The sequence below is a fragment of the Pristiophorus japonicus genome, chromosome 7 (genome assembly GCF_044704955.1).
Source record: "Pristiophorus japonicus isolate sPriJap1 chromosome 7, sPriJap1.hap1, whole genome shotgun sequence".
Lineage (NCBI taxonomy): Eukaryota > Metazoa > Chordata > Chondrichthyes > Pristiophoridae > Pristiophorus > Pristiophorus japonicus.
The window spans coordinates 87753079-87778531 of NC_091983.1; the positions used below are offsets into that span (position 1 = coordinate 87753079).

General features: G+C 42.4%; 1 protein-coding gene across 1 annotated transcript in view; it reads right to left on the bottom strand.

Moving 5' to 3' along the window:
* drc1 (dynein regulatory complex subunit 1 homolog (Chlamydomonas)) overlaps window positions 1–25045 on the bottom strand; it is a 165265-nt gene extending 140220 nt beyond the window's left edge. The window contains exons 1-4 of the mRNA XM_070885107.1: window positions 24681–25045; window positions 18561–18648; window positions 12212–12324; window positions 9483–9666 (exon numbers count right to left, since the gene is read on the bottom strand). Of these exons, the coding sequence (XP_070741208.1) occupies window positions 9483–9666; window positions 12212–12324; window positions 18561–18648; window positions 24681–24793 (498 nt within the window). The 5' untranslated portion in view covers window positions 24794–25045. The remainder of the gene's footprint in view (window positions 1–9482; window positions 9667–12211; window positions 12325–18560; window positions 18649–24680) is intronic.
* Between the last annotated feature and the right edge of the window lie 408 nt (window positions 25046–25453).

The following is a 25453-nucleotide window of genomic DNA, read 5'->3' on the forward strand; positions in this document are numbered from 1 at the left end:
CCAACCCCACCACCACACACCACCCCCCCAACCCCACCGCCGCACACAACCCCACCACCGCACACCACCCCCCCACCGCACACCACCCCCCCAACCCCACACCACACCCCCAACCCCACCGCCGCACCCCCAACCCCCCCAACCCCACCACCGCACCCCCAACCCCCCCAACCCCACCAGCGCACACCACCCCCCCAACCCCACCACCGCACACCATACCCCCAACCCCACCACCGCACCCCCAACCCCACCACCGCACCCACAACCCCACCCAACCCCACCACTGCACCCCCAACCCCCCCCCAACCCCACCACCGCACCCCCAACCCCCCCCAACCCCACCACCGCACACCACCCCCCCAACCCCAACCCTCCCCCAACCAATCCATCCACCCCCCACCCCAACCCACCCAACCCCCCCCTCAAACCCCAACCCCATCTCCCCCCCCCCCCCCACATCGGAGGGGATGCTGGGCCCAACGCAGACAACCCAGACAAACCTGTGGCTTTCCCTTTTGGGGCAGCAGGGTCCCGGTCCCAGGATTGGAGATGGAGTCATAGTGCGGACAAAATGGTGGGCTGGAATTCTACCCTTGTATTCTTCAGAGAAACTAAAGTGTCACTTGAGATGATTTTAAAACACACGTATATACATAATTACAAAAAAGAATCTCCCGTAACATTTCTCACAGGAAGTCAAATACACATTCCTTTACCTATGGAGTCAGTAAGGGAATAAAATATGGTCACTAGAGTGGAGACAGACAGATGGTCACGAAAGTGGATACTGAAGCTAGTGAATTGATCTGATAAATGGTCTAGATTGTAGGGCTCAACAGTATTAGGAAGTTCTGAGGAATCAGGAGTTCCTCTGTCTTACTGTAGGGTTTGTAACATTGACCAATTATGTAAAACTCGCTTATGTATGTAAAGCACGCTTATACACTCGCTTACATAAGAAATTGGAACAGGAGTAGGCCATATGCCCCCTCAAGCCTGCTCCGCCATTCAATAAGGTCATGGTTGATCTGATCATGGGCTCAGCTCCACTTCCCTGCCTGCTCCCCATAACCCCTTATCATTTAAGAAACTGTCTATTTCTGTCTTAAATTTATTCAATGTCCCAGCTTCCACAGCTCTCTAAGGCAGCGAATTCCACAGATTTACACCCCTCAGAGAAGAAATTTCTCCTCATCTCTGTTTTAAATGGGCGGCCCCTTATTCTAAGATCATGCCCTCTAGTTCTAGTCTCCCCCATCAGTGGCAACATCCTCTCTGCATCCACCTTGTCAAGCCCCCTCATGAACCATTATGTTTTGATAAGATCACCTCTCATTCTTCTGAATTCCAATGAGTAGAGGCCCAACCTACTCAACCATTCCTCATAAGCCAACCCCCTCATCTCCAGAATCAACCTTGTGAACCTTCTCTGAACTGCCTCCAAACAAGTATATCTTTACATAAATGTGGAAACCAAAACTGCACGCAGTATTCCAGATGTGGCCTCACCAATTCACTGTATAACTGTAGCAAGACTTCCCTGCTTTTATACTCCATTCTCTTTGCAGTAAAGGCCAAGATTCCATTGGCCTTCCTGATCACTTGCTGCAGCTGCATACTATCCTTTTGTGTTTCATGCACAAGTACCCCTATTGCAGCCCTTTGCAATCTTTCTCCATTTAAATAATAACTTGCTCTTTGATTTTTTTTTCTACCAAAGTGAATGACCTCACAGTTTCCAACATTATACTCCATCTGCCAAATTTTTGGCCTTTTGCAGATTTTTTGTGTCCTCCTCACACATTGTTTTTCCTCCTATCTTTGTATTGTCAGCAAACTTGGCTACATTACACTCGGTTCTTTCTTCCAAGTCGTGAATATAGATTGTAAATAGTTGGGGTCCCAGCACTGGTCCCTGTGGCACCCCACTAGTTACTGGTTGCCAACCAGAGAATGAACCATTTATCCTGACTCTGTTTTCTGTTAGTTAGCCAATCCTCTATCCATGCTAATATATTGCCCCCAACCCCGTGAACTTTTATCTCATAAGCCAACCCCCTCATCTCCAGAATCAACCTTGTGAACCTTCTCTGAACTACCTCCAAAGCAAGTATATCGTTTCGTAAATACGGAAACCAAAATTGAATGCAGTATTCCAGGTATGGCCTGTAGGGGAGGACGAAAACCCCCTCATTTTACCCAGAAGGAAAAGGGCTGTGGGATCAGTCTGTGCTGTGAATTGAAACCGATGGAAGGAAAACTTTGGGACACAAATGGAGACCCCCCCCCCAGTGTTTGGACTCATAGGAAAGGGAATTTAATTTGGAACTATCTACCAGAAAGTTTGAAATCCTAAAGTGCACATGGAAGAAACTATGAACTTTAATCGAATTTGGGATTTTTTTAAAGGTCTGCAAGAAAAGGGGTGGCGTCAATATCAAAAGGGCCAGTTTGGACATTGGAACTAATCAAATTGTCTGGGAACTGTATACCCTCGAAACTTGCCCCTTGAAAACATTAAGCATTTAAACAATGCCACATACATATTCCAACACCTTTTTCATCAGGCATAGAAATATCTGGCTCAGGCCAGACTAGCACAATGGCTACAGGAGGCCAATGCAATCAACACCCACTCAAACCTTGAGTAGGTTAAGATCAGTGGGGAAAAAAACCTAAAAACCTCAAACTGTTGCATTTTTCAAAATCAAAAGTCCACCAATGAGAAGAATCGACTTCAGCAGGAGAGGCGGACTGGATAATCTGGCTATAAAAAAAGGGTTTCTGACGTAGTGAAGAAGAGAGGAGTGATGATTTTCCCTGCCCTGGTGATTCAACAACCACAACCACAGGCCTCTCGACACGGAAGGAAAACCAGTGTCCGAAGACACCGAAGATAGAAGAAACAAACCACCAGACTGCAGAAGGCACAGTAGTGAGTATAACCTCTGGTCCCCAGAACTCCCAACTCAGTTAGGCCAGGAAAGGTGGGAGGTTGGACATTGTACTGCTAAACTGGTGTAAAGATTTTCGTTGTGTCCGTTTAGTGGGATTTAGGGGGATTGTTTTGTTGGTGTATTGCTGTTTGTTGAGTTACACCTTGCCAAATAAATTGGAAGCCTAAAGTTCCTCTTGGAATCACCTTGTCTCAGTTCTATTGTATTACATCTCCTGATCGTGAGTCTTATGTCAGAACCGTGTAAGGGAAGCTAGGAGCGCCTCGAAAACGCTCAACTGTGTGTCACAGGCTAGGGAAGAAGGGGTTAGGAGTGTTTGACACTCACAGGTGCCTCACAGGCTAGGCATAAGCTGTGGGGACGCACGAGTCTCAAAACCCCCTTCATAAGCTGTGGACACAGTCTCTCCAGGGGTGCTCTTGCAGCACTCAGGGTACCTCACAGGCCAGGCATAAGCTGTGAGGGCAGAAGCCCAGAGAGAGACACCCAAGGCACAACAACAACCCTGTGAAAACCCCTTACAGGCCTCACCAATACCCTGTACCACTGTAGCAAGACTTCCCTGCTTTTATACTCCATTCCCTTTGCAGTAAAGGCCAAGATTCCATTGGGCTTCCTGATCACTTGCTGTACCTGCATACTAACCTTTTGTGTTTCATGCACAAGTACCCCCAGGTCCTGCTGTACTGCAGCACTTTGCAATCTTTCTCCATTTAAATAATAACTTGCTCTTTGATTTTTTTTTCTGCCAAAGTGCATGATCTCACACTTTCCAACATTATACTCCATCTGCCAAATTTTTGCCCACTCACTTAGCCTGTCTATGTCCTTTTGCAGATTTTTTGTGTCCTCCTCACACATTGCTTTTCCTCCCATCTTTGTATCATCAGCAAACTTGGCTACGTTCCTCCGAGTCGTTAATATAGATTGTAAATAGTTGGGGTCCCAGCACTGATTCCTGCGGCACCCCACTGGTTACTGATTGCCAACCCGAGAATGAACAATTTATCCCTACTCTCTGTTTTCTGTTAGTTAGCCAATCCTCTATCCATGCTAATATATTAGCCCCAACCCCGTGAACTTTTATCTTGTGCAGTAACCTTTTATTTGGCACCTTGTCAAATGCCTTCATACCTTTGTAGTCTCTTATTTCAGCTGGTTTGAGATCCAACATTCTCATCCTCCAACTGAATTTGAAATTCAGCCATGTTATTGTCACTCATTCCTAGAGGATCCTTTACTAGGAGATCATTTATTAATCCTGTCTCATTACACTGTATCAGATTTAAGATAGCCTGCTCCCTGGTTGGTTCCGCAACGTACCGTTCAAGGAAACTATCCTGGATACACTCGATGAACTCTTCCTCAAGGCTACCCTGGCCAATTTGCTTTGTCCAATCAATATAAAGGTTAAAATCGCCCATGATTATTGCCGTTCCTTTTTTACAAGCCTCCATTATTTCTTGATTTATACACCATCCAACAGTGTAGCTACTGTTAGGGGGCCTATAGACTATGCCCACCAGCGACTTTTTCCCCTTATTATTTCTTATCTCCACCTAAACTGATTCAACATCTTGATCTTCTGAGCCAATGTCATTTCTCACTAATGCACTGCTGCTGTTGTTGTTACTGTTGTAACTGTTCTCAAGTTCAAGGTTTTTTGTAAATGATGTAAATTTACAAGTTTAAAAGTTTGTAAGTGATCTTAACTGAAAACTTTAAAGTTTTATACAAGAATATTTTTATTAAATTTAAGTTAAAAACAAACAAATGTTTAAAGTTTTGAATAAAATATATTTTATATTATAACTGAATCATTTCCATTATTTGTTCCATTAGTAACACAACTTTTTGAACTAAAGAATAATCATTTCCATCATTTGTTCCATTAACACAGCACAACATTATGGAACAGGTCCAAACAGTAAACGTGGTCCATTTGGAATAGTTGCCGCTGAGCCTTCAGGCAGCAAAGCGTTCATGGATGAGCTGCTGGCGCAAGGCTCGAGCAATCATTAAAGATGCACGCCGGCCTGGCCTCCTCCGCCGTCACGCTCCGGGTTTGGGTAGTTGCATGGCTTCCTGGTCCTCCTCCTCCTCCTCTTCGTCATTTGCATCTTTCTCCTCATCATCAGCCACTCTCACCTCAGGTGGGTCTACTACTACCAGCTGCTACTGCCTCATGATGGCTAAGTTGTGCAGCATGCAGCAGACAACAGTGAACTGACCGACAATCTCAGAGGAATATTGCAAGTAGCCTCCAGAATGGTCCAGGCATCGGAAATGCTGCTTCACCATGCCACTGGCCCTCTCTATTATGCTGCACATCGCAATGTGCGACATGTTGTATTCGGTCTGGGGCGCCATGAGCCAGATGGCGAGGCCGTAACCTTTGTCCCCCAGCAGCCAACTCTGCCCTTCTGACTGTTGCTGAAACATGGCAGATATAGCGCTCTCGTGTAGGATGAATGCATCATGGGTGCTCCCAGGGTATCTCGCATCAACTGTCATGATGCGAAGCATGTTGTCACAGATGAGCTGCACATTCACAGGGTGGAAGCCTTTTCTGTTCCTGTACATCTCGGAATCCTCCAAAAGGTGCTCGCAAGGCGATGTGGGTACAATCAATGCAGCCCTGTACCTTTGGGAAGCCAGCAACCCTGGAGAAGCCCACAGCCCTGTCATGCATTGCCTGGGTGGTCATGGGGAACTTTATACAGTCATTCCTCCGGGCATGTAGTGCAGCAGTCACCTGCCGAATGCAGATATGTGTTGCATGTTGGGAAATGGCGCACACATCTCCAGTTGTGGCATGGAATGATCCAGATACATAAAATGAAAGTGTAGCTGTAACCTTTACTTCAACTGACAAAGCAGTCCTCCTGACGCTTCTAGGGTACAGGTCTGCTTTTATTAACTCACAGATATCGGTTACAACTTATTTGCGGAAACGCAGCCTTCTCACACCGTCTGCATCACTCAGGTGCAGGTATGAATGCCTGTCTCGCTATACCCGATGTGGGTAAGGCCTCCTGCCCATCATCCTACGGACTCTGAGGTTCCTCAGGTGATGATGTCTAATCAATCTTCCCCTCCACAGCACCACCATGCAGAAGCCTTGCACGAGGTACGGCATTGTCAATATTATTGCCCCCATAATTTAATTGTAGCTTTGCAAGAAGCTCAAAACAACAAGAGAAAGCACTTGCACCTTCTTTCCTCTCTCTCTCTCTCTCCCCCTCTAAGGTCGAAGTCCTTGTGTGGTCTGCACATGTGCAAATAGGCTTGCTTAGAATGGGAAACTAGGCATTCAATTAAAAAAAACAGTCGAATGCAATTCTTTAATTTTAGATTTTTTTCAAAGTACCACCCCACCACTGAACCTCTCCTCACCAAGCTCCAGGGTCGGCCAGCAGAATCACTCCCTCGCCCGGACACGGGCTCGGCGCCCACACTCCCCACCCTCCCCTCCTGCCCTGGGCTTTTTTTGAAGCTGCTGCATAGCCTAAGTGTTCTCATCCCTTATCCCTTCAGTTCGGCTTCCACCCCACCCCACCCCCCCGGGCTTCTTTTGAAGCCGAGCCCCGAGCCAGTGTCCAGGCGAGGAAACGATTTGGCCGGCCGACACACTGACCCTTGAGCCCGGTGAGGAGACGGTGGTGGCGTGGTCCTTTGAAAAAACTCAAAAATTAAAGAATTGCATTAGACTTCCATTTTCTCCCTTTTGACTTTGAAAAAATTAAGCTTCATGATGCATAGTCTTTGCCTTCTTGACTCCTTCCAAAAATTCGCCTAAAAATAATGACGCCTTTCTGCACTGGTTTTTTTAATGTGCGCTGGTTTTTCTGAAGTGCCCAGAAGGTTTTTTGGGAGTAGTCACATACGCCAACCTAGGAAAAATGTAAGTTGCCCAAACTTGCTTAAATGTGAAAACTGACATCAGGTTATGCCCCCATGACTCAAAATCCGAACCTAAAAAAATCGTAACTAACTGAGTTTCGCTGGCGCTGAAACTTTGGGGAAACTTGGAGATTTTAAGTTACTCCAAAAAATACAATGCATGCCAAAAATAATGGTGCAGATAACTGGGGAAAATTGAGCCCTACACCTCTTGCAATAATGAGCTGGTTAGTTGAATGTCAGGAAATGAGTTATTAGGAGTTTACTGCATATGGGATTTGCAAACCCAAGCTTATCTACAGTATCACTTTAAAAAAAAATCATAATACAAATATAAAACTTTTTTTAAAAGCTCATAATACAAGGCTATCATTTGAAAATTTATGTTTTTAGTTTTGGTTCAGTATGTTGAGCGTTGCTGGGAAATGGAAAACTTTTCTTCTTTGTCATGTGCCAGCAGTAATCAATCACAGAAGAGGTACAGCATGGGTCACACGCTGAGTAAAGTTGTCTCTACTCTGTCCCAACATATATCTTCACCTCAACCTCAGAATTGAATCCCCAGTTATACCAGTGTGGTATTTTTATTTTCCATACCAGGCATCCTTGAGAGCTTTCATTCTAGACTGCCAATTGAAATTCAAATTATATGCAATTTCTTGATGTGGAATTATGTTCACCAGGAGATGAACTGAGTTTGTATTCAAATTTAAGTTTTTTCCTTACACTCTTGGTGGGTTCACAGCAAAATGATAATTTCCATAAACACCTCTCCCATTGTATGAAATATTCAACTTTACGCATGTCGTGTACACGACAGCTGGCTGCAGGAATAACTGTGATTATTTTTCTACTATGCTAAACACTGGGACCCATGTGAGATTCCACCATGTGCTCCTGCCCAGTCCAAAAGTACAAAACACCACAATACCTGACAGTAATATTCAGGCTAAAACTAAGAGACAAATTTATTATAAGAATAAGAAGAAGAAGAAACAAAAGAACTCAGCAATTAATCACACACATTTTAAACTGCCCCACGCAAATTAAACACTCAATATTTTACTGTCCTTTTCAAAAAGTTTGCGTCTTTGCTAAATAAAATGTGGATAGTTATGGTCCATGAAGCCACTCCACTGCCATGTGATTGATATAGACAGGGAAGACACAGAACTGGTGAATAGGGAAAACCAGCAATTTAGTTATTCAAACAAGTTGTGATACCTTAGTTTTTACTGATTCGGTAAAGAAACATTATCAAATCAACTTTATGATACAAATAGATCTCAGACTTATTATTCTTGCTAAGTTGATTACTTTGTTACTTGATTTGCTTATCAAGAGCAACGCTAGAGTGTTCAATAGGTGTCTGAAAGTTTAGCATTAATTTAACATTTGAAAGACAGAGAAAATTTCTGGTACAATTATTTTGTGAGTGCATGCAAGTGCACCACACTTCAGAACAGATGTAAAGGCCTTTGAAAAGGTACAGAGGAGATTTACCAGGTGGTTACCAGCAACATTCCCTTAATTTTTTTTTGAGGGGGCCCTCTACGGGGCTGCATGGCCCATTCAAACTTCCGCACATGCGTGTTCTTTTTACATTGGGAAGCTGGCTCACCGACTGCGCAGGACCTCGAGGCAGCTGTGCAGCCTGAAGGGAACGTTGGATATCAGGGTTAAAAGACTTATGAGGAGAGGTTGGATAAGTTAGGACTGTTCTCCTTAGAACAGAAAAGGTTGAGAGGTGATCTCAAGATGATGAGAGATTTCGATAGGGTAGATAGAGGAAAAATTATTCCCGAGTGGGTAAATAATCAGAAGTCATAGATTTAAAATCATTGGCAAAAAATCAAGAGGGGAGATGATGAGAATTTTTTTCACTCAGACAGTTGTCAGAATATGGAAAACACTAGGTGGTGGAATCAGATTTATTAATTAAATAATTTTGAGAGAGATTTGGGCAGGTACTGGAGGATGAGGAACTTACAGGGAGGGTTATGGACATAAAGCGGAGATATGGGTCTAAGCACCACTGCTCTTTCAAAGAGCACAATGGGCAGAATGGCCTCCTGTGCTGGAAGTTTCTATTATGATTCTATTTACTGGAGTACAGGACTTTGGCTAACCACCTCCATTGAAACTAGTAACTATCTCTAGAATAATTTGTGTTGTGTTACTTCCCCCCCTCCCACACAAACACAAAGGACGCTTAAGAATGTAGCAAATGAAAATCCATTTTAAATTCACATTATATTGGCCTATTGAAAATTTCATATATAATACTAAAATTTTAAAGTTTGAAACAAGAGCGAGTTCTGCTTCCATCATATTCCAAACTCATTTCACCATGGACCCTTACAGTTGGAAGATATACTTTCATTGCATCAGTCTGGATTAAGTTCAAGACTCATTTCCCAGAGGCAAAACAACAGTGTTCTAACCCACTGTGCCACCCATCAGAGTTCAGAATTAAGGAACAGTAGTCACAAAGTAGAATCTGGCTTGAAGCAGCATTATAACTACTGGGCTCCCAAATTGCAACAACAAAAAAGCATATTTTAAAAGTTAAACTATTCAACATCACAATTTCACCCAACTTCCTAATATGTAACAAATTACCTTCTGCAGAATGTTAATCAGCTTGTTTTTCCCTTCAATTAACTCAGCACAGAGCTGTTGCTGTTTGATTAGAATGTCACGCAGATCCTGTGGAATCTTACGGGCCTTAGCTGACAACCATTTCTTTGTGATGGCCTCAAATTTTTCCTCACTCATTGTTGCTTCATTCTCCAGCCTCGCATTCCTTCAAACACCAAATAAATCTTTTAAATCCAGCATTTTGTAAACTGAAAACAGTTTCAACCAATGTAAATGTAAAGATATTTTTCACCCCACTATTACAACAACAGCGTGTATTTATCTAGCACCTTTAATGTAGCAAAAGGTCCCAAGGCGCGTTACAGGGTGTCAAATCCGAGCCACATAAGGAGAAGTTAGGGCAGATGATCAAAAGCTTGGTCAAAGAGGTGAATTTTAAGGTGTCTTAAAGGAAGAAAGAGAGGTAGAGAGGCAGTGAAGTTTAGGGACGTAATTCCAGAGCTTAGGGCGTCGGCAGCTGAAGGCATGATCACCGATGGTTGAGCGATTAAAATCAGAGATACTCAAGAGGCCAGAATTAGAGCAGCGCAGATATCTTTGGGGGGAGTGGGGGGGGGGGGCGGGGGTGGAGTTGTGGGGCTGGAGAATATTAAAGAGATAGAGCAGGGCAAGGCCATGGAGGGATTTGAAAACAAGGATGAGAATTTTTAAATCGAGGCGATGCTTAACCGGAAGCCAATGTAGGTTATTCAGCAAGCACAGGGGTCATGGGTGAACAGGACTTGGTGCAAGTTAGGACATGGGGAGACGAGTTTTGGATGACCTCAAGTTTATATAGGGTAGAATGTGGGAGGCCGTTGGAATAGTCAAGTCTAGGCAATGTCATTGTCATTGGCAATGTCAACAGAAATTTTGGAGGTTTCAATACTGTTTTATCTGGTATAATATGATTTTTTCATACATAACTAAGACAATTACATTACGAGTACAAGCAGTCTTCGCAAGTTAATTCATGATTTTATGGACAGCAATCTGACACTCAAACCACTACCAGACCACAACATGTTACAGAAGAATGCTTCTGCGTAATGTCACTTAAAAAATATTTTGCATCCTCTTTTCAAAAAAAATTTAGGATACAAGGCTGTGCAGATGCCCACTAGCAGTTACCTTGCAGAAGCGGTCAGCGGGAATCATGAACATATTGGTCCATGATACAGCCAGGATAAGTGGAACCAGCTTCAACTTTTCCCGCCAGGTTATGGCTTAAAGAACATATTGAGAACGTTTCAGGTAGTTCTGAGAAGTACAAAAAATTCAAATCCCAGGTAGATGGTACTTTGTCATGTAGATTAATTTTCTAGGTTTCTTCCAAGAATCAGGATCACTACCGCTCATAAATTTATTGCTAAGGTCAGGTGATAGGCTACAATATCTGTAACTTGAGCCCTCAGTGAACTGGGTTATGAATCCAGACCAAGTAAAGAATGCAAATACATAATAAGTTTTTTTTTAAAAGGAGAAAGAAAAATATATATTTTATTTTCTTAAATTAAAGAATCAATTTAACATCAACTGCTTTTCCTACACATCAATTCCACATACTACAGCAAATGAAAATATTGTAGATTGTAATCTTCTGAAACTTTTTAAAATTCTGTACTTATTGCAAACCTTAATGCTCAGCATGAAGTTGGAGCAAAATCCCTCAACATTTTTACAACATTCAACATATATAGCAGACCATGTTAATTGACAAGTGTGTCTCTCGTGAGCTGTTCCACCAGAAAAGATTTATGCAGGGGACACAACATCAAGTACGATAAATGGGCATTTGTCTTCTTATCCTTATAACTGATCAGGATTCCCAGAAAAGTGCATTTGGTTCAAGTCTGTTTCTCATCTTTAACAATTATGTCAGTAAAAGTGATGATTTTGTCTTTGCTATGTGGCCTGAAGCCTCTATAGAGTAATAAACTCTTCACTTAAAAAGATAAACAGCAATAGAATCACAACTGATATATACAGAGCGAACTGCATAGTGGGTTAAATGGTCTCTTATCTTCAGCATTAAAAAAAACAAGTCAATAATTGCGGTGAAAAGAAAACGGTGATTTGCCCATTCAATCCAATTCAATGAAGATTAAACACCCTCTTTGCTAAAAAAAAAGCATTCAGTTCTTTGGCTTGACAATCACATATAATTTATAATACAAAGCAAGTGACCAATAGAACTGTAAAAGCTGAGAGAAGAGCAAGAACCTTCAAAAAAGTTCTTATTGTTACTGCCAGAAAATTCAACAACAGCCAATGAACTGCAAGAGTAACAGATTCAGTTGCTAACCCATCATGTTAATCAATCTCAAACAGCCAGGGCAGTAATTACAGGTTTGTCTCAGCATCCCAGGGCTAGGAGAAAGAAAAAAATAGCTAGCCAGAGTTCCTATCCCTCAATCCTATCAAGGAACTAGTGCTGCAACTGAATGGGTGTGGGGGAGAAGTGAGGGCATGTGCAGGTTCTGCTACGATAGTCACCATTGTGAAAAAGCCTGCTAACATTCACTGTCCAAGCTCAGATGAAGAATGCTCACTTAAGGCAAGGTAATGGAGAGTCACTTTTTCTTGTAAAAGTATTTCCCAACTGCCTCTAAAAGGTAAAAGGGGGACATTTTTTTTTCCCACCAACAATTCCAAAACATCAATGTAGTACTGGTACAAATGGCAAAGTAAAGACAGTATAATTGACTCACCTTTGCTTTTGCGCTTCTCTTTCTGTGTTTCTCCTCTGCATCTCCTTTGAGTCTTCAGCAATTTGTATATTTGTGACCAATGATGTCCCATCTCTTTTCAGCTTAATCAGCCTCTTTAAAAATTAAAACAAATGGTCAATCCCTTATAATTCCAAATTAAAGTACCTCACATTGCCTCCCACAATTGACATGAGAACAACTTTCATTTATAAAGGGCCGTTAAAGTAGCAAATATCCCAAGAAGATTTCAAAGGAGCATTGAGAGAGGTGACAAAGTATGACTGAAAAGCTTTTTTTAAAGGGTGGATGAGAGGGAAGTAGCAACATTGAGGGGTACAGGGAAGAAGCTCCACAGAGTAGAGCTAAAACAGATTAAGGTGGAAATTACTGAGGCCCTAGAATTTATATTACAGAGCTCTACAGAATGAGGATGTGTGCGAGGGCAATGTAATACCCATTTTTAAAACGGGAGACAGAGCTAATCCTAGTAATTACAGGCTAGTTAATTTAATATCAGTAAAATGTTAGTGCACCTAATTACAAATGAAATTACAATGTTCTAGATAAAGAAAGAATTATTAGAAGTAACTTGGATGGATTTCAAAAAGGATGACCATGCTTGACAAACCTCTTAAATTCTTTGAGGAGATAAGAGATGTGGTAGTTAGGGGAAATACGGTGGATGCCGTGTATATAGACTCTAGGAAAGCCTTTGATAAAGTACTGCACAGGAGATTACTAGAGAAGATTCAGGATCTGAGATTAGGAGGATAGCAACCTGGATTAAAATTTGAATAGAAGGGAGAAAACAGATGAGTGGTTAAGACCAGTTTTTCCAGAGTGATTGGAATTGATTATTGGTGTCCCACAGGATTCAGTTCTGGAGCATTTCTGATGGGAGTAAAGGCTGATAAATCCCCAGGACCTGATAGTCTGCATCCCAGAGTACTTAAGGAAGTGGCCCTAGAAATAGTGGATCAATTGGTGGTCATTTTCCAACATTCTATAGACTCTGGATCAGTTCCTATGGACTGGAGGTAGCTGATGTAACCCCACCTTTTAAAAAAGGAGAGAGAAAACAGGGAATTATAGACCGGTCAGCCTGACATCGGTGGTGGGGAAAATGTTGGAATCAATTATTAAAGATGTAATAGCAGCGCATTTGGAAAACAGTGACTGGATCAGTCCAAGTCAGCATGGATTTATGAAAGGGAAATCATGCTTGACAAATCTTCTAGAATTTTTTGAGGATGTAACTACTAGAATGGACAAGTGGGAACCAGTGAATGTGGTGTATTTTGACTTTCAAAAGGCTTTTGACAAGGTCCCACACAAGAGATTAGTGTGCAAAATTAAAGCACATGGTATTGGGGGTAATGTACTGACGTGAATAGAGAACTGGTTGGCAGACAGGAAGCAAAGAGTAGGAATAAACGGGTCCTTTTCAGAATGGCAGGCAGTGACTTGTGAGGTACCACAAGGTTCAGTGCTGGGACCCCAGCTATTTACAATATACATTAATGATTTAGACGAAGGAATTGAATGTAATATCTTCAAGTTTGCAGATGACACTAAGCTGGGTGGCAGTGTGAGCTGTGAGGAGGATGCTAAGAGGCTGCAAGGTGACTTGGACAGGTTAGGAGAGTGGGCAAATACATGGCAGATGCGGTATAATGTAGATAAATGTGAGGTTACTCCACTTTGATGATAAAAACAGGAATGCAGATTATTATCTGAATGGTGACAGATTAGTAAAAGGGGAGGTGCAACGAGATTTGGGTGTCATGGTATATCAGTCATTGACAGTTGGCATACAGGTACAGCAGGCAGTGAAGAAGGCAAATGGCATGTTGGCCTTCATAGCGAGAGGATTTGAGTATAGGAGCAGGGAGGTTTTACTACAGTTGTACAGGGCCTTGATGAGGCCACACCTTGAATATTGTGTACAGTTTTGATCTCCTAATTTGAGGAAGGACATTCTTGCTATTGAGGGAATGCAGTGAAGGTTCACCAGACTGATTCCCAGGATGACAGGACTGACATAAAAAAGACTAGATCGACTATGCTTATATTCAATGGAATTTAGAAGAATGAGAAGGGATCTCATAGAAACATATACAATTCTGATGGGATTGGACAGGTTAGATGCAGAAAGAATGTTCCTGATGCTGGGGAAGTCCAGAACCAGGGGTCACAGTCTAAGGATAAGGTGTAAGCCATTTAGGATCGAGCTGAGGGGAAACTTCTTCACTCAGAGAGTTGTGAGCATGTGGAATTCTCTACCACAGAAAATTGTTGAGGCCAGTTCATTAGATATATTCAAAAGGGAGTTAGATGTGGCCCTTACGGCCATGGAGAGAAAGCAGGAATGGGGTACTGAAGTGCATGATCAGCCATGATCATATTGAATGGTGGTGCAGGGTCGAAGGGCCGAATGGCCTACTCCTGTACCTATTTTCTATGTTACTGCATATATCAGTGATTTCAATTTATGCTGAGAAAGAGTGGCCTCAAAATCTGTAAATGGTACCAAAATAGGAGGTTTTGGAAGACTAAAAGCTGCTATGGGATATTAATGAGATGGGGGAATGGGGGAGAAAGTGGCAGATGGATTTCAAAGTTAGTTAGGAATAAAGTGAATTTGGCAAAAATAAAAGCAGTAATTATACTCTGAATGGAAGTAGGCTCAATGATGTGGAAGAGCAAAGGGATGTCATGGTACAGATTTCACAACATCATTGATAAGGCCATAAAAAAAGTAAGTTTTATCACGTGAGGTATCAAATTTTAAACGTTGAGATGTAATGATGAAACTCTATAAGACTTTAATAGGACCACAGTTGGAATAGTATGTGCAGTTTTGGGCTCCATAGTATTGGAATATTGAAAGAGTGTTGATGCAATAGAGTGCAAATTCACTTGGATGCTGTCTGGAATGAGGAAATATAAATATGAAGAAATACTTAATAAATTGAGGCTTTTTTCATCGGAACAATACAGATATGATACGATGGAAGAATTATGAACGGATGGGACAGCGTAGTTAGAATCAGACCGTTTCAATAGTTGGAGGATCTAGAATGATAGAGGCATAGATACAACATTAAATATAAAAAATTTAGAACAGACAGAAAGAGAAACTTATTTATACAAAGTTTTAAGGATGTGGAATTTACTTCCAGGGTCAGTAGTTGAAGCAAAACCTATGATAACATTCAAGATAATACTGGATTAGTGGATGAATGAGAAAGAAAAGAAGGGATATGGGAACAAGGTGGAAAATGGGATTAGGACTATTTATTTACGTGGAGGGTAAATGCCAACATTGACTGATTGTCCTCTTTCAGTGTTGTTACCTCTATTTATGTTATGTATTTCTATGTTGGACGGCTGAAGCCTCTGCCACTGATGGTGGAGTGGTGGAAGAGGGGGGCGCAGGAGGCCGGAGTCAGAATCCTAGGATGTAGTGCAGCAGGATGTTGTAGTAGTAGGGTGGGACAATGAAATTATGCATTTTTAAAGAAAGACAGGATTTTGAATGAAATGTATTGGGGACAGAGAGCATAGGAATGATGGCTAAGCTGTTATTAATGTGAGATATGGACTTATGGCCAAGATTGTATGGTCGGCAATGGTGGGGCGAAGGGAGTGAAAGGTGTAAGAGGACAGAGTTGGATAAACGGAGAGTTCTTGGAGGATTATAGGGCTGGAGGAGGTTACAGAGATAGGGAAGAGTAAAGCCATGGAGGGATTTGAACATGAAGATGAGAATTTTAAATTGTAGGTGTTGGTGGACTGAGAGCCAATGTAGATCAAAAAGCAGAGAGATGTTGGGTAAGCTATACTTGGTGTGGGTTAGGATACAGGTAGCAACTTTTTAAATGAGTTCATGGTTATGGAGGGTGAAGCATAAGATTTCAGCTAGGAGAGCTTTGGAATAGTCAATTCTGGAGGTAACAAGAGCATGGATGAGGGTTTCAGCAGTAGATAGTCTGAGGCAGGGGCAAAGACAGGCAATGTTACAGAGGTGGAAGTAGGCGATCTTTGTGATGGAGAGAATATGAGGGTATGGGGTTGGATATTCAGCAAATAGGAGGCTGATGAAACAAAGTCCAGTTCAGCCGAAACCGTGGGTGCAATGTTACACAATTAATTTAAAGATGCTTGTTTTTTTTAATTCATTCCGGAATGTGGGCGCCATTGGCAAGGCCAGCATTTATTGCCCGTCCCTAAATGCCCTGGAGAAGGTGGTCGTGAGCTGCCTTTTTGAACCACTGTAGTCCTTGTGGTGAAGGTACTCCCACAGTGCTGTTAGGGAGGGAGTTCCAGTGACGATGAAGGATCTGCGATATATTTCCAAGTCTGGATGGTGTGTAACTTGGGAGGGGAACTTGCAGGTGATGGTGCTCCCATGCGCCTGCTGCCCTTGTCCTTCTAAGTGTTGAGGTCACAGGTTTGGGAAGTGCTGCTGAAGAGTTACTGCAGCACATCTTATAGATGGTACACACTGCAGCCACAGTGTACCGGTGGTGCATGTTGAAGATGGTGGATGAGGTGCCAATCAAGCGGGCTGCTTTGCCCTGGATAGTGTCGAGCTTCTTGAGCTTATTGGAGCTGCACTCATCCAGGCAAGTGGAGAGTATTCCATCACACTCCTGACTTGTGCCTTATAGATGGTGGAAACGCTTTGGGGAGTCAGGAGGTCAGACACTCGCCGCAGAATACCCAGCCTCTGACCTGCTCTTGCAGCCACAGTATTTTTGTGGCTGGTCCAGTTAAGTTTCTGGTCAATGGTGACCCCGCCAGGATGTTGATGGTGGGGAATTCGGTGATGGTAATGCCGTTGAATATCATGGGGAGTTGGTTAGACTCTCGCTTGTTGGAGATGGTCATTGCCTGGCGCAAATGTTACTTGCTACTTATCAGCACAAGCCTAAATGTCATCCAGGTCTTGCTGCATGGACTGCTTCATTTTCTGAGGAGTTGCAAATGGAATTGAACACTGTGCAATCATCAGCTAACATCCCCACTTATGATGCAGCGAAGGTCATTGATGAAGCAGCTGAAGATGGTTGGGCCTAGGACACTGACCTGAGGAACTCCTGCAGAGATGTCCTGGAGCTGAGATGATTGACCTCCAAAAACCACAACCATCTTCCTTTGTATTAGGCATGACTCCAGCCAGTGAAGAGTTTTCTCCCACATTCCCATTGACTTCAATTTTGCTAGGGCTCCTAATAAGTAGGGCTCCTAATCAGAGCCACTCAGTCACAGAGTAGCTCACTAATGATTAGATTTTCCAACATTATTTTACAGACTGGTCATAACTTAGAAGCGCGATTGTGATTATTCACATTTGCAAAAGAATGGCTAAAACTTAGAAATTAAAAAAATGTGAATGTTACAACACTGAAATAAAATCAAAAAATGCTATAAATACACAACAGATCCATCAAAAGCATAGGTTAATATTTTGGGTTGTGAAGCTGCAGCACAAATGTGATTCTGTCCTTTTAGATATTGTTTTTATTCCTATAACTCATCACTGGTGGAATACCTCCAGAGCATCAAAGGAACAAGGATTGTAAAAGTTAAATAAAGCACATTGCTCAAGTAAATAGTCTTTAATACCCAAGAAAAATCCAAGGAATGCCAACTGCACAATTTAACAACATTGTTGCTTTAGTCTTCGGTTACAGAGATAGGGAGGGGGCGAGACTACGCAGAGATTTGAAAACATGGATGAGATTTTTTTAATTGATGCCTTGTCGGACCGGGAGCCAATGTAGGTCTGCAAGCAAAGGGATGATGCGAGTTAGGATACAGGCAGAGATTACGGGCAGTTTTGGATGAGCTTAAGCTTATGGAGGGTGGAAGATGGGAGGTCAGTCAGGAAAGCACTGGAACAGTCAAGTCTAGCGGTAACAAAGGCATGATGAGGGTGTAAGTAGCAGATGAGCTGAGGCAGGGGCAGAGTCCGGCGAGAACAGTAAAAATTCTTACTGCTGACATCCGTTTCCCCAACATTAAGCATGTTTAGAATGGACTGAGCAAAGAACTACTGTCCACTCTGCTAGCTAAAAGACAAATGGAAACAAGCAGAATGAATTAGAGAGCATTGCATCAGCAGAGACTTGGTATTACAGATTTAATGTCAATGGGGGGTGAAATTACAACCTATCATGTCACAAAACACATTTTCTTTCGCTTTTCCGATACCAGAAAGGTCACTCACAGCAGAATCAATGTGCTGTGATTGAGAAATGAACTCTGTGCAGCATTAAGCTAAAGATAAGAGAAGATTGGAGGGTGAACGTGGACAGGTCTGTGTTAACATTAAATGACTGACCTGATGTGAGTCCGCAACCTGTTTGCAGCCTTTACTCAGGTCCTCTATGCCCTCTTCATCAACACCATCAATTGCAATCTTGGCTTCCCTGGAAAATGATTTGATACCTCCTTCATTTATTATGTAATTTTTTTAAATTTGGCAGATAAAACATTATTGGCGAGATTGCTGTATCATCTGGGTGTAGCAAATGTCAGTAAATCGGGTATGTCACAACACACACCTGTTCAATTTTCTTTCCATTAAATGCAAGAAAATCGGGTTATTTCCTTTATGGGTGTGTGTTTCAACCCGCACGATTTTCTGATAGGTGCATTGAATTGATTGGGTGAAGCAAATAAGAGCAGACCTAGGAAAATTTCCACTAATATTGCAATATATAGGTAATCTACGAATCAACTATCTCTTCTCTTCTTAGGCGGTCTCAACTATACAATCTCAATAGCTAAATTGTCAGCTTGGAACCCAAAGCTCTCTCAAGTGAACGTAAAAGATCCTACAGCACTATTTCACACCATCAACCAGCAACAACTAACTGACTTCTGATAAGCAAAGCAAATTTTGATGTAATGAAATTCCTTTATGACTAAAGGGTTCCAACTATACTAATTAACACATTAAATGAGTGATGAAACCAGGTGGGGACACTCAATGGAATTAACCTCCAGAAAAACAGAAATGTGATTGAAAGTGGTATTATAATACTGATCCTGAACGTTGCAGAGATAGCATCATGTTCTCAATGAAAGTGACTCAACAAATAAAACCATTGCATCACCATTAAAACAGAATGCTATTTCTAAAGCTATTGTACAACAATCAAATTACATAAACCATAATCAACTGGGCATTTTACATATCATTCCAATTTAGCGGTGGCTCAGAGGGTAGCACTCTCGCCTCTGAATCAGAAGGTTGTGGGTTCAAGTCCCAATCCAGAGACTGGAGAACAAAAATCTAGTCTGACATTGCAGAGCAGTACTGAGGGAGTGCTGCATTGTCAGAGGTGTTGCTTTTTGGGTGAGACGTGAAACTGAGGCCCCATCTGTTCTTTCAGGTGTAAAAAGAAAGACAGACTTAGATTTATATGTTGCCTTTCACGACCACCGGATGTCTCAAAGCGCTTTACAGCCAATGAAGTACTTTTGAAGTGTAGTCACTGTTGTAATGTGGGAAACACAGCAGCCAATTTGCGCACAAGCAAGCTCCCACAAACAGCAATGTGATAATGACCAAATAATTTTTTTTGTTATGTTGATTGAGGGATAATATTGGTCAGGACATTGGGGATAACTCCCCTGCTCTTCTTCGAAATAGTGGTGTAGGATCTTTTACATCCACTTGAGAGCAGATGGGGCCTCAGTTTAACATCCCATCCTACGATACTATTTCAAAGAAAAGCAGGAGACTTATCCCCAGTGTCCTGGCCAATATTTATCCCTCAATCAACATCACAAAAACAAATTATCTGGTCATTATCATAAAGCTGTTTGTGGAAGCTTGCTGTGCACAAATTGGCTGCTGCGTTTCCTACATTACAAGTGATGACACTTCAAAAAGTTCTTAATTGGCTGTAAAGCGCTTTGGGATGTCTGGATATCGTGAAAGGCGCTATATAAATGCAAGTCTTTTTTTATTGGATGTTTGGTTCTGAATAATTAAATTAAATTTATGCTAATTCTATTGCTGCAGCCAATTTGCTGTATGTTGTTACAGAATGGATTCCAGTAATAAAAATAAATTAAACTAGCAGCACTTTTTTCTTGCAAATCTGAAAACTGAAACTACTTTTGATTTATTAAATCTCAGTTGATTATTGTATAAATCGAATATCTGTACTGCAATTTCCAAACTGCAAATCTATACATTTGACCAGAGGTGGAATGAGGATTTATTTTTATTACATGCTATAGGTGTCGCATATATATATTACATGTCATTATTAGGCTTAAGGTTATTGCATGTGAACTGTGATAGTAAGGTCAGACACAGCTGGACAGTCTCACTGGTAAAGAGATTTCCAACTTCTCCAATGGATAACATTAAATGCTAAAAGCAGTGCATTTGTCGTTGTTGTTGTTGTTGCGTATGACAGGAAAACCTTATAATAGGATATCTAGTTTGGCTATCTATTTGATGGCCTCGTGAGAGTTTCCTCCCAATACTTAATTACTAATCCCTGCATGCATTTTAGAGATTCCTGCATTAAAATTGCCTGATCTGGAATTTATTTGCATTTTTGAATTTAGAATTTGTGGAGATTGTTGTGCAAAATTAACTCTCCAGGTCTACCATTTCCTGATCCTCTATAATGAGCCATCATTTGCTGCAAGAGTGAATCTAAGCGTCTGCCATTAGTTTGCACGTTCATGTTTTTTTAATTTTTGCATGACAAGTTGCTGAAAGTGCAAGCTGATAATGTCGCAACGAGAGAAACAGAAGATTTGGTATCGTGAACAGGACAAGCACCTATCTCCTCAACCAATCAGATTGAAGGATTGTGAAATTAACAACGCAAGGACTGACAAGGAAATGTGAATTATAGTGGGGGAACTCAACACCAAATCAGGAACAGAAAGAGAAATAGAGAGCGAGGGAAAGAAAGATTGGATTGAGGGAGAGAAAGAGAGAGAAAGGAAAAGTTTAAAAAATCTACATTTTTAAAAGCTACAACAATTAAAACCTGAAGGCATGATACTTCACACTTGTAATACTTCATCTTCCAGAGAGGTTGTTCTGCAGTAATCAACACTTATCACGTCGTTAAAAGGATACTTAGACAAGACTTTACTTTCTGTGGCATGTAACTTTACCCTATTCAATGCATTTCAACAGTGAGCTAGACAGCAAAGCAGCACATCTTGGACAGCAACTTTTGGTTTCCGCGTTTAACCGCGCATCTGCTCTCGTCTGAAGTTGTTGTAACATTTGCTTATAAATAATGGCAAGTACCATTAGCCTCACCGTTATTTTGACAGCAAATTGTCGCTCAATATTTCTACCCAACTTCCCCCTAATTTTTTTTTAAAATGTAAATATCTCAGTATGCATCACAGGACACTCTAAAATCTTCAGGTTAAACATTACTTTCAACTAGATCACCCATACTAATTCAACTATACAACCCAAAGCAAGTTTGTTTTTATTATATACGTTATTCTACATGTACAATATAGTACAACAAAAACATGAATATTTAAAGGCTGATATACAATCGCTGGATTTTTCTAATGTTTATAATGCACTAAAGTGAGGTCATGAAAGTCACACTGAATTAGGCTTACATCACTGCCATTATCTATTATTAACTAGAATGTAAGGAATGGTGTTAAATTACCTTTATTTCCTGTGAATCAAGCAATGCCGATGTGCTTAAATTGTCATACCATTTTGGGAGTGTTTCCTTGAGCCCATTTGTAGCACCCATGCCATCACGAGCTAACATTAACCAGTTCAGCCACATTCATTTAAACACCACGGATCCATCATCCCATAATCTTTCCTTACTCCAAAAGTACAAATAATTGTCCCTCCAACTTATTTGCTATATGCCCTTCAATAGCCCGGTGAAAATCTCACTTTAGTGGATTATAAACATTAGAAAAATGCAGAAATTGAATGTCCAGAACTTAAAGAAGGGCAACTTTGAAGGTATGAGGCGTGAATTGGCTAGGATAGATTGGCGAATGATACTGAAGGGGTTGACTGTGGATGGGCAATGGCAGACATGGATGAACTACAACAATTGTACATTCCTGTCTGTCGTAAAAATAAAAAAGGGAAGGTGGCTCAACCGTGGCTATCAAGGGAAATCAGGGATAGCATTAAAGCCAAGGAAGTGGCATACAAATTGGCCAGAAATAGCAGCGAACCCGGGGACTGGGAGAAATTTAGAACTCAGCAGAGGAGGACAAAGGGTTTGATTAGGGCAGGGAAAATGGAGTACGAGAAGAAGCTTGCAGGGAACATTAAGACGGATTGCAAAAGTTTCTATAGATATGTAAAGAGAAAAAGGTTAGTAAAGACAAACGTAGGTCCCCTGCAGTCAGAATCAGGGGAAGTCATAACGGGGAACAAAGAAATGGCGGACCAATTGAACAAGTACTTTGGTTCGGTATTCACTGAGGAGGACACAAACAACCTTCCGGATATAAAAGGGGTCGGAGGGTCTAGTAAGGAGGAGGAACTGAGGGAAATCCTTATTAGTCGGGAAATTGTGTTGGGGAAATTGATGGGATTGAAGGCCAATAAATCCCCAGGGCCTGATGGACTGCATCCCAGAGTACTTAAGGAGGTGGCCTTGGAAATAGTGGATGCATTGACAGTCATTTTCCAACATTCCATTGACTCTGGATCAGTTCCTATGGAGTGGAGGGTAGCCAATGTAACCCCACTTTTTAAAAAAGGAGGGAGAGAAAACAGGGAATTACAGACCGGTCAGCCTGACATCGGTAGTGGGTAAAATGATGGAATCAATTATTAAGGATGTCATAGCAGTGCATTTGGAAATAGGTAATATGATAGGTCCAAGTCAGCATGGATTTGTGAAAGGGAAATCATGCTTGACAAATCTTCTGGAATTTTTTGAGGATGTTTCCAGTAGAGTGGACAAGGGAGAACCAGTTGATGTGGTATATTTGGACTTTCAGAAGGCTTTCGACAAGGTCCCACACAAGAGATTAATGTGCAAAGTTAAAGCACGTGGGATTGGGGGTAGTGTGCTGACATGGATTGAGAACTGGTTGTCAGACAGGAAGCAAAGAGTAGGAGTAAATGGGGACTTTTCAGAATGGCAGGCAGTGACTAGTGGGGTACCGCAAGGTTCCGTGCTGGGGACCCAGCTGTTTACACTGTACATTAATGATTTAGACGAGGGGATTAAATGTAGTATCTCCAAATTTGCGGATGACAGTAAGTTGGGTGGCAGTGTGAGCTGCAAGGAGGATTCTATGAGGCTGCAGAGCGACTTGGATAGGTTAGGTGAGTGGGCAAATGCATGGCAGATGAAGTATAATGTGGATAAATGTGAGGTTATCCACTTTGGTGGTAAAAACAGAGAGACAGACTATTATCTGAATGGTGACAGATTAGGAAAAGGGGAGGTGCAAAGAGACCTGGGTGTCATGGTACATTAGTCATTGAAGGTTGGCATGCAGGTACAGCAGGCGGTTAAGAAAGCAAATGGCATGTTGGCCTTCATAGCGAGGGGATTTGAGTACAAGGGCAGGGAGGTGTTGCTACAATTGTACAGGGCATTGGTGAGGCCACACCTGGAGTATTGTGTACAGTTTTGGTCTCCTAACCTGAGGAAGGACATTCTTGCTATTGAGGGAGTGCAGCGAAGGTTCACCAGACTGATTCCCGGGATGGCGGGACTGACCTATCAAGAAAGACTGGATCAACTGGGCTTATATTCACTGGAGTTCAGAAGAATGAGAGGGGACCTCATAGAAACATTTAAAATTCTGACGGGGTTAGACAGGTTAGATGCAGGAAGAATGTTCCCAATGTTGGGGAAGTCCAGAACCAGGGGACACAGTCTAAGGATAAGGGGGAAGCCATTTAGGACCGAGATGAGGAGGAATTTCTTCACCCAGAGAGTGGTGAACCTGTGGAATTCTCTACCACAGAAAGTTGTTGAGGCCAATTCACTAAATATATTCAAAAAGGAGTTAGATGAAGTCCTTACTACTAGGGAAATCAAGGGGTATGGTGAGAAAGCAGGAATGGGGTACTGAAGTTGCATATTCAGCCATGAACACATTGAATGGCGGTAAGGCTAGAAGGGCCGAATGGCCTACTCCTGCACCTATTTTCTATGTTTCTATGTCAGCCTTTAAACATTCATCTTTGCGCGGTACTATATTGTACGGGTAGAATAAACGTCTTACTCCTGAGAGAGACAGGGATTTTTAAAGGCATGTTTGAAGAAAGGTGGGTCAGAAAGGCAAGAGGCGGGCAGGTTAATGGGCGGAGGAGACCGTGGGATGATTATCGCGGGCGGGCTCTGGACATGTGCATCAATCCCAGCGATGGCCGGGGGGGCAGTTGCCCTGGTGGAACCAGCAAGCGCTGCTCCATCAGTGGACCAGAGGGCGGGACACGCTCCGCCGCTCTCACCGTTTCTTCTCCTCCAGCCTCTGGGCCAACCGGAGCCTGCGGGCGGCGATCCGCTCCTCGGGGTCTTCCGAATTCAAACTGTAGCTGGGCGGCTCCTCGGCCGTCGAAGACATGGTGCTGGCGTCCAGGCCGGGCCGGTCTCCTTCAGTCAGCGGGCCTGGGACTGGGACTGGGCCTTCCTAGCTCGGATTCGGTTGCTTCCGTCGCTAGGTGACCGAGGTCACTGGGAGCCCGTGGTTGCTAAGAGACTGCGCGGACGCCTATGTGTGACGCCCCTCTCCTTGCCGCGAGCCACTTTCATTGTCACAGGAGCTTCCAAGAGCGAGCATTACAGGGAACCGAACCTGAACCTATTTTCTCCTAAATCCCTCGGCTTATCCAATTGATAAAGCAACCGTGAGGCTACGTCAGAGTCAAACACCAAACTTTGTTTAACATCCACGCCTCTGAGTCAGAAGGTTGTAGGTTCAAGTCCCACTCCAGAGACCAGAACACAAAAATCTAGGCTGACACTCCAGTGCAGGACTGAGGGAGTGCTGCACTCAGATGAGACGTTAAACCGAGTCTCTCTCAGGTGAATGTAAAAGATCCCATGACACTATTTCCAAAAGTAGGGGAGTTATCCCTGATGTCCTAGACAATCCCCAATTACAAAAGTTGGTGCAGTGCTAGACTGTATATGCTGACTCAACCGACACAAGACTTAAACTGTCTATACAAAAGCAAAATACAGTTTCTGTAAATCTGAAATAAAAACAGAAAATGCTGGAAAT